General features: G+C 40.4%; 1 protein-coding gene across 1 annotated transcript; it reads left to right on the top strand.

The window, feature by feature from the left end:
• The first annotated feature begins 243 nt into the window (after positions 1 to 243).
• On the top strand, positions 244 to 9471 carry LOC105445579 (hyalin). The gene is made up of 8 exons (XM_030993600.1): positions 244 to 505; positions 1632 to 1880; positions 3004 to 3252; positions 4379 to 4534; positions 4966 to 5058; positions 6616 to 6864; positions 7990 to 8266; positions 9385 to 9471. The coding sequence occupies exons 1-7, from the start codon at positions 244 to 246 to the stop codon at positions 8259 to 8261; spliced, it is 1530 nt and encodes a 509-aa protein (XP_030849460.1). The 3' UTR covers positions 8262 to 8266; positions 9385 to 9471.
• The last annotated feature ends 752 nt before the right edge of the window (positions 9472 to 10223 follow it).

Consider the following 10223-nt stretch of genomic DNA (forward strand, 5'->3'; position numbering starts at 1 on the left):
CACTAACATGCCAAAAATATGTAAGTAAGCATAGGTATAGATCATTAGATAGACAAAGCCATGCAGTGTTATTGGTAGGAGTTGCAAATGGACAAATATCGAGGGTACTGACTAAAATGGTACCATAGGAATTTTTCTTATCAGTCTTCTCTTTGAATGTCCTAATTAAGACCTATGCTCAGTACAGATCAGGGGAAAAGTGTAAAGGCGATATGTCATTTAAAGAGATATTCTTGCTTCATTATGATTTATCAAGGAACGATTTATCCAGGAACGGATGGCACCCGACCATCCTTCCTCAACTGGCCAAGCAACATCAACGGGACCGTCCCCTTCGGTAGCAGCCCAACTACCGTCAGCTGGACCGAGCCCATTGGTTTTGCCAGCGTTGCGGCCCCACAGAGCTCTGGATCTTTCTTTGCCGTGGAATACACTAACATGGTGTACACCGCCACAGACCCAAGCGGCAACTTCGAAAGCTGCTCTTTCTCTGTCACCGTCACAGGTAGGTGGGAACTTGTGTTTAAATGAGATTGTGGTTGAAAGGGAGTAAAGATAGAAGCAAAAATGTTGATGTTTTAAAAAACTCAAATACATACATGTGTTCAAGTGTACCAATCGCCTGAAGAAAAAAAAATCTTGTGTATCATTTGAATATATAAGATCAGCCGAACAAAAATGTCTAGGTATTTAACAAAAAAATGGAGTATGACTATGAAGACAATAAAGGGTAACAAACAAACCAATAGAACAGAGTGAGCAAGGAACTGAAGTCATTTTGCGTTCCAGTTGCGTCTTTTCTACCCCTACAATTCGCTAAGCTACCTTATCCTAATTCTAAACTTCAACTCTGGACCAATGAAACCTAACACTAGAACCTAACTGAAATCAGAATCGTCTTTGATTTTCATTTTGTACCTATCGTTAAGTGCAAAATAGCATGTGTGACAAACGAGCGAAGATCGTAACTAAAGGGTTGAAAATAAGCTCTAAATATCATTCTAATAAACTTGTTAATTTTCCTTAGACAACACAGCCCCAGTCACCTCCAACTGCCCTGCGTCTTAGACTATCACCTGGACCGAAACCCATCTTTACTGATAGCTCAGGTGTGGTCACCAGCAACTTCAACTCCGGCTTCTCTTTCCCCACCATCACTTACACCGCGACCGATTTCCTCAGCAACGTTGGATAATGTTCCTTTAATATCGTTGTCAATCTTGGTACGTAGGCTTCTATTAAATGCACAGACTGCAATAATAAAATCTGGGCCCTGCTTATATGAATTTAGGAGCACTCGTAATAGTAAACTCTACTCCATAACATGTTCAGCAAGAGGCTATTAATCTGCCTGTAAAATATATTGCAACTCATCTCTGTATGCCAAAAATATGTAAGTTAGCATAGGTATAGATCATTAGAAAGACAGAGCCATGCAGTGTTTTTGGTAGGAGTTGCAAAGGGACAAATATAGAGGGTACTGACTAAAATGGTACCATAGGAATTTTTCTTATCCGTCTTCTCTTTTTTAATGTCCTAATTAAGACCTATGCTCAGTACAGATCAGGGGAAAAGTGTAAAGGCGATATGCCATTTAAAGAGATATTCTTGCTTCATTATAATTTATCAAGGAACGATTTATCCAGGAACGGATGGCACCCGACCATCCTTCCTCAACTGGCCAAGCAACATCGACGGGACTGTCCCCTTCGGTAGCAGCCCAACTACCGTCAGCTGGACCGAGCCCATTCGTGTAGCCAGCATTGCGGCCCCACAGAGCTCTGGATCTTTCTTTGCCATGGAATACACTAACATGGTGTACACCGACACAGACCCAAGCGGCAACTTCGAAAGCTGCTCTTTCTCTGTCACCGTCACAGGTAGGTGGGAACTTGTGTTTAAAAGAGATTGTGGTTGAAAGGGAGTAAAGATAGAAGCAAAAATGTTGATGTTTTAGAAAACTCAAATACATACATGTGTTCAAGTGTACCAATCGCCTGAAGATGAAAAAATCTTGTGTATCATTGGAATATATAAGATCAGCCGAACAAAAATTTGTAGGTCTTTAACAAAATAATGGAGTATGACTATGAAGACAATAAAGGGTAACAAACAAACAAATGGAACAGAGTGAGCAAGAAACTGAAGTCATTTGCGTTCCAGTTGCGTCTTTTCTACCCCTACAATTCGCTAAGCTACCTTATCCTAATTCTAAACTTCAACTCTGGACCAATGAAACCTAACACTAGAACCTAAGTGAAATCAGAATCGTCTTTGATTTTCATATTGTACCTATTGTTAAGTGCAAAATAGCATGTGTGACAAACGAGCGAAGATCGTAACTAAAGTGTTGAAAATAAGCTCTAAATATCATTTTAATAAACTTGTTTATTTTCCTTAGACAACACAGCCCCGGTCACCTCCAGCTGCCCTGCGTCCTAGACTATCACCTGGACTGAAACCCATCTTTACTGATAGCTCAGGTGTGGTCACCAGCAACTTCAACTCAGGCTCCTCTTTCCCCACCGTCACTTACGCCGCGACCGATTTTCTCAGCAACGTTGGATAATGTTCCTTTAATATCGTTGTCAATCTTGGTACGTAGGCTTCTATTAAATGCACAGACTGCAATAATAAAATCTGGGCCCTGCTTATATGAATTTAGGAGCACTCGTAATAGTAAACTCTACTCCATAACATGTTCAGCAAGAGGCTATTAATCTGCCTGTAAAATATATTGCAACTCATCTCTGTATGCCAAAAATATGTAAGTTAGCATAGGTATAGATCATTAGAAAGACAGAGCCATGCAGTGTTATTGGTAGGAGTTGCAAAGGGACAAATATAGAGGGTACTGACTAAAATGGTACCATAGGAATTTTTCTTATCAGTCTTCTCTTTGAATGTCCTAATTAAGACCTATGCTCAGTACAGATCAGGGGAAAAGTGTAAAGGCGATATGCCATTTAAAGAGATATTCTTGCTTCATTATGATTTATCAAGGAACAATTTATCCAGGAACGGATGGCACCCGACCATCCTTCTTCAACTGGCCAAGCAACATCAACGGGACCGTCCCCTTCGGTAGCAGCCCAACTACCATCAGCTGGACCGAGCCCATTGGTGTAGCCAGCGTTGCGGCCCCACAGAGCTCTGGATCTTTCTTTGCCGTGGAATACACTAACATGGTGTACACCGCCACAGACCCAAGCGGCAACTTCGAAAGCTGCTCTTTCTCTGTCACCGTCACAGGTAGGTGGGAACTTGTGTTTAAAAGAGATTGTGGTTGAAAGGGAGTAAAGATAGAAGCAAAAATGTTGATGTTTTAGAAAACTCAAATACATACATGTGTTCAAGTGTACCAATCGCCTGAAGAAAAAAAAATCTTGTGTATCATTTGAATATATAAGATCAGCCGAACAAAAATGTCTAGGTATTTAACAAAAAAATGGAGTATGACTATGAAGACAATAAAGGGTAACAAACAAACCAATAGAACAGAGTGAGCAAGGAACTGAAGTCATTTTGCGTTCCAGTTGCGTCTTTTCTACCCCTACAATTCGCTAAGCTACCTTATCCTAATTCTAAACTTCAACTCTGGACCAATGAAACCTAACACTAGAACCTAACTGAAATCAGAATCGTCTTTGATTTTCATTTTGTACCTATCGTTAAGTGCAAAATAGCATGTGTGACAAACGAGCGAAGATCGTAACTAAAGGGTTGAAAATAAGCTCTAAATATCATTCTAATAAACTTGTTAATTTTCCTTAGACAACACAGCCCCAGTCACCTCCAACTGCCCTGCGTCTTAGACTATCACCTGGACCGAAACCCATCTTTACTGATAGCTCAGGTGTGGTCACCAGCAACTTCAACTCCGGCTTCTCTTTCCCCACCATCACTTACACCGCGACCGATTTCCTCAGCAACGTTGGATAATGTTCCTTTAATATCGTTGTCAATCTTGGTACGTAGGCTTCTATTAAATGCACAGACTGCAATAATAAAATCTGGGCCCTGCTTATATGAATTTAGGAGCACTCGTAGTAGTAAACTCTCCTCCATAACATGTTCAGCAAGAGGCTATTAATCTGCCTGTAAAATATATTGCAACTCATCTCTGTATGCCAAAAATATGTAAGTTAGCATAGGTATAGATCATTAGAAAGACAGAGCCATGCAGTGTTTTTGGTAGGAGTTGCAAAGGGACAAATATAGAGGGTACTGACTAAAATGGTACCATAGGAATTTTTCTTATCCGTCTTCTCTTTTTTAATGTCCTAATTAAGACCTATGCTCAGTACAGATCAGGGGAAAAGTGTAAAGGCGATATGCCATTTAAAGAGATATTCTTGCTTCATTATAATTTATCAAGGAACGATTTATCCAGGAACGGATGGCACCCGACCATCCTTCCTCAACTGGCCAAGCAACATCGACGGGACCGTCCCCTTCAGTAGCAGCCCAACTACCGTCAGCTGGACCGAGCCCATTGGTGTAGCCAGCGTTGCGGCCCCACAGAGCTCTGGATCTTTCTTTGTCATGGAATACACTAACATGCCAAAAATATGTAAGTAAGCATAGGTATAGATCATTAGATAGACAAAGCCATGCAGTGTTATTGGTAGGAGTTGCAAATGGACAAATATCGAGGGTACTGACTAAAATGGTACCATAGGAATTTTTCTTATCAGTCTTCTCTTTGAATGTCCTAATTAAGACCTATGCTCAGTACAGATCAGGGGAAAAGTGTAAAGGCGATATGTCATTTAAAGAGATATTCTTGCTTCATTATGATTTATCAAGGAACGATTTATCCAGGAACGGATGGCACCCGACCATCCTTCCTCAACTGGCCAAGCAACATCAACGGGACCGTCCCCTTCGGTAGCAGCCCAACTACCGTCAGCTGGACCGAGCCCATTGGTTTTGCCAGCGTTGCGGCCCCACAGAGCTCTGGATCTTTCTTTGCCGTGGAATACACTAACATGGTGTACACCGCCACAGACCCAAGCGGCAACTTCGAAAGCTGCTCTTTCTCTGTCACCGTCACAGGTAGGTGGGAACTTGTGTTTAAATGAGATTGTGGTTGAAAGGGAGTAAAGATAGAAGCAAAAATGTTGATGTTTTAAAAAACTCAAATACATACATGTGTTCAAGTGTACCAATCGCCTGAAGAAAAAAAAATCTTGTGTATCATTTGAATATATAAGATCAGCCGAACAAAAATGTCTAGGTATTTAACAAAAAAATGGAGTATGACTATGAAGACAATAAAGGGTAACAAACAAACCAATAGAACAGAGTGAGCAAGGAACTGAAGTCATTTTGCGTTCCAGTTGCGTCTTTTCTACCCCTACAATTCGCTAAGCTACCTTATCCTAATTCTAAACTTCAACTCTGGACCAATGAAACCTAACACTAGAACCTAACTGAAATCAGAATCGTCTTTGATTTTCATTTTGTACCTATCGTTAAGTGCAAAATAGCATGTGTGACAAACGAGCGAAGATCGTAACTAAAGGGTTGAAAATAAGCTCTAAATATCATTCTAATAAACTTGTTAATTTTCCTTAGACAACACAGCCCCAGTCACCTCCAACTGCCCTGCGTCTTAGACTATCACCTGGACCGAAACCCATCTTTACTGATAGCTCAGGTGTGGTCACCAGCAACTTCAACTCCGGCTTCTCTTTCCCCACCATCACTTACACCGCGACCGATTTCCTCAGCAACGTTGGATAATGTTCCTTTAATATCGTTGTCAATCTTGGTACGTAGGCTTCTATTAAATGCACAGACTGCAATAATAAAATCTGGGCCCTGCTTATATGAATTTAGGAGCACTCGTAGTAGTAAACTCTCCTCCATAACATGTTCAGCAAGAGGCTATTAATCTGCCTGTAAAATATATTGCAACTCATCTCTGTATGCCAAAAATATGTAAGTTAGCATAGGTATAGATCATTAGAAAGACAGAGCCATGCAGTGTTTTTGGTAGGAGTTGCAAAGGGACAAATATAGAGGGTACTGACTAAAATGGTACCATAGGAATTTTTCTTATCCGTCTTCTCTTTTTTAATGTCCTAATTAAGACCTATGCTCAGTACAGATCAGGGGAAAAGTGTAAAGGCGATATGCCATTTAAAGAGATATTCTTGCTTCATTATAATTTATCAAGGAACGATTTATCCAGGAACGGATGGCACCCGACCATCCTTCCTCAACTGGCCAAGCAACATCGACGGGACCGTCCCCTTCAGTAGCAGCCCAACTACCGTCAGCTGGACCGAGCCCATTGGTGTAGCCAGCGTTGCGGCCCCACAGAGCTCTGGATCTTTCTTTGTCATGGAATACACTAACATGCCAAAAATATGTAAGTAAGCATAGGTATAGATCATTAGATAGACAAAGCCATGCAGTGTTATTGGTAGGAGTTGCAAATGGACAAATATCGAGGGTACTGACTAAAATGGTACCATAGGAATTTTTCTTATCAGTCTTCTCTTTGAATGTCCTAATTAAGACCTATGCTCAGTACAGATCAGGGGAAAAGTGTAAAGGCGATATGTCATTTAAAGAGATATTCTTGCTTCATTATGATTTATCAAGGAACAATTTATCCAGGAACGGATGGCACCCGACCATCCTTCCTCAACTGGCCAAGCAACATCAACGGGACCGTCCCCTTCGGTAGCAGCCCAACTACCGTCAGCTGGACCGAGCCCATTGGTTTTGCCAGCGTTGCGGCCCCACAGAGCTCTGGATCTTTCTTTGCCGTGGAATACACTAACATGGTGTACACCGCCACAGACCCAAGCGGCAACTTCGAAAGCTGCTCTTTCTCTGTCACCGTCACAGGTAGGTGGGAACTTGTGTTTAAATGAGATTGTGGTTGAAAGGGAGTAAAGATAGAAGCAAAAATGTTGATGTTTTAAAAAACTCAAATACATACATGTGTTCAAGTGTACCAATCGCCTGAAGAAAAAAAAATCTTGTGTATCATTTGAATATATAAGATCAGCCGAACAAAAATGTCTAGGTATTTAACAAAATAATGGAGTATGACTATGAAGACAATAAAGGGTAACAAACAAACCAATAGAACAGAGTGAGCAAGGAACTGAAGTCATTTTGCGTTCCAGTTGCGTCTTTTCTACCCCTACAATTCGCTAAGCTACCTTATCCTAATTCTAAACTTCAACTCTGGACCAATGAAACCTAACACTAGAACCTGACTGAAATCAGAATTGCTTTGATTTTAATTTTGTACCTATCGTTAAGTGCAAAATAGCATGTGTGACAAACGAGCGAAGATCGTAACTAAAGTGTTGAAAATAAGCTCTAAATATCATTCTAATAAACTTGTTTATTTTCCTTAGACAACACAGCCCCAGTCACCTCCAACTGCCCTGCGTCCTAGACTATCACCTGGACCGAAACCCATCTTTACTGATAGCTCAGGTGTGGTCACCAGCAACTTCAACTCCGGCTCCTCTTTCCCCACCGTCACTTACACCGCGACCGATTTCCTCAGCAACGTTGGATAATGTTCCTTTAATATCGTTGTCAATCTTGGTACGTAGGCTTCTATTAAATGCACAGACTGCAATAATAAAATCTGGGCCCTGCTTATATGAATTTAGGAGCACTCGTAGTAGTAAACTCTACTCCATAACATGTTCAGCAAGAGGCTATTAATCTGCCTGTAAAATATATTGCAACTCATCTCTGTATGCCAAAAATATGTAAGTTAGCATAGGTATAGATCATTAGAAAGACAGAGCCATGCAGTGTTATTGGTAGGAGTTGCAAAGGGACAAATATAGAGGGTACTGACTAAAATGGTACCATAGGAATTTTTCTTATCAGTCTTCTCTTTGAATGTCCTAATTAAGAGCTATATGCTCAGTACAGATCAGGGGAAAAGTGTAAAGGCGATATGCCATTTAAGGAGATATTCTTGCTTCATTATGATTTATCAAGGAACGATTTATCCAGGAACGGATGGCACCCGACCATCCTTCCTCAACTGGCCAAGCAACATCGACGGGACCGTCCCCTTCGGTAGCAGCTCAACTACCGTCAGCTGGACTGAGCCCATTGGTGTAGCCAGCGTTGCAGCCCCACAGAGCTCTGGATCTTTCTTTGTCGTGGAATACACTAACATGGTGTACACCGCCACAGACCCAAGAGGCAACTTTGAAAGCTGCTCGAACGGATGGCACCCGACCATCCTTCCTCAACTGGCCAAGTAACATCGGTAATCTTTTCAATGGAGGATGGTTGTTAGCTCACAAGGGAGTAAAGATAGAAGCAAACATGTTGATGTTTTAGAAAACTCAGATACATACACGTGTTAAAGTGTACCAATTGCCTGAAGAAAAAAAATCTTTGCTATCACTGGAATATACAAGATCAGCAAAACAAAACTTTCAAGGTATTTTACATAATAAAGTAGTATGACTATGAAGACAATAAAGGGTAACAAACGAACCAATAAAACAGAGTGAGCAAGGAACTGAAGTCATTTTTCGTTCCAGTTGCGTCTTTTCTACCCCTACAATTCGCTAAGCTACCTTATCATGATTGTAAACTTCAACTCTGGACCCAAAAAACCTAACACTAGAATATAATTGAAATAAATTGTCTTTGATTTTCATTTTGGACCTATCGTTTTGTGCAAAATAGCATGTGTGACAAACGAGCGAAGATCTTAACTAAAGTGTTGAAAATAAGCTCTTAATATTATTCTAATAAACTTGTTGATTTTCCTTAGACAACACAGCCCCACTCTTGTCAAACTGCCCTTCAGACCAAACCGTTTTGATCGATAAATCACAACTCCAATCAATTGCATAAGAATAAACTGAAATTGAAATTGGTATCGAGTTGCTATCAATTTGCAAAAAACACATCTGTTTATGTTATTGAACAATTAATAGCACTTTATCTACTTTCCTCCCCATACGGGTGTTTAATAAATACCTGGTTAGATAAGCATGTGTGGGCATCTATTAGAAAGTGACTAGCTGGAATGCACCCCAGGGAGCAGAGAATGTGCACTGTAATGTGGAATATAATAATTGAATCCAGTGACCTGGGTAATAATAATACTGTATTGCGCTTTGGTCAGTTAATGGTCACGCGCTATGTGAGAGACAGACATTATTACAGTCAAACCTGTTTGGCGACCACCTGTATAGAAAGGCCACATATTTTGTTTCCCTTGAATATTGTTTCTCATTGAAACCTGTTCATAAAGACCAACAGCCTTTAAAGACATTTAATGTCTCCCTTGAGCGGTCTTTATATACAGGTTTCACTGTATTATTATCATTATTGTTATAATCATTGTCTTGTGTATGTGTGTATTTTCAGTTCACAACTGAGTTGGTGCCAACCCTTGTTCCAGCAACCCATGTGCTCCCAGCGAACAGTGCTTTTACATCCCGTCCTGATACCTGTGTATCAACAACAGCAGGAGGAGGAGAGAAGCTGAGATGCTCGACCTTAGCGGTAAGAACATTCTGTTCTTCTGAATCTGTCCTCTTTCTAACTTTGGCGTCCGTCCATCAGACTTGGGCTTTGTTTTATAAAACCTCTTATCAATAATTAATGCTAAAATTCTATGACAAATTTGATCTCGGCCAATCAAATGCGTTGATTTCAGTATCTTATAACAGTTATGTTACTTTTCATTGAGAACAACTTGGTACATTTAGTTGCTCTTTCATTGAAGGTCTTGACAACCTGGTGTGGCATCAGCAAAAATTATCATTCAATAAGTTTGCATGCCATTAAATAAATTATATCAGCTTTGGAACTCTTTTACTTGATTTGGCTCTCATACACCTATTTTTCATAAGCAAAATATTTATATTTTGTTATCTTTTATTTGAATGTTTTACACTGATGTTGTCTATTTTTCTTTATACAGACATCTGCCCCTGCCAGAATGGCGGTATGTGTCTCCTAGACGACGCCACATCCTCAGCCACCTGTTAATGCCCTATTGGATACGCTGGTGTGCTCTGCGAGATGGGTAAGCCACCATACTAGCTGTTCTACGAAGATAGTCATCAAGATTATAGGGAAACCGTTCTATGAACGGAATACCAGCTGTCCTGCAAATAAGGGAATATGAAGAAAAAAAGTTGCTAAAATCTGGGATTCATCAGCAAATTTCATTAGCCTTTAACAAAAAGCGGTCTCTTATT

Source organism: Strongylocentrotus purpuratus, unplaced genomic scaffold (genome assembly GCF_000002235.5).
Source record: "Strongylocentrotus purpuratus isolate Spur 01 unplaced genomic scaffold, Spur_5.0 spur5_scaffold_20, whole genome shotgun sequence".
Classification (NCBI taxonomy): domain Eukaryota; kingdom Metazoa; phylum Echinodermata; class Echinoidea; order Camarodonta; family Strongylocentrotidae; genus Strongylocentrotus; species Strongylocentrotus purpuratus.

Coding starts and splice junctions, on each gene's coding strand:
- LOC105445579 (XM_030993600.1), top strand. CDS start 244: ATGATTTATCAAGGAACGATTTATCCAGGAACGGATGGCACCCGACCA. Junction 3,253..4,378: donor TTTCTCTGTCACCGTCACAG/GTAGGTGGGAAC, acceptor TAATTTATCAAG/GAACGATTTATCCAGGAACG. Junction 4,535..4,965: donor GGCCCCACAGAGCTCTGGAT/CTTTCTTTGTCA, acceptor AGAGCTCTGGAT/CTTTCTTTGCCGTGGAATAC.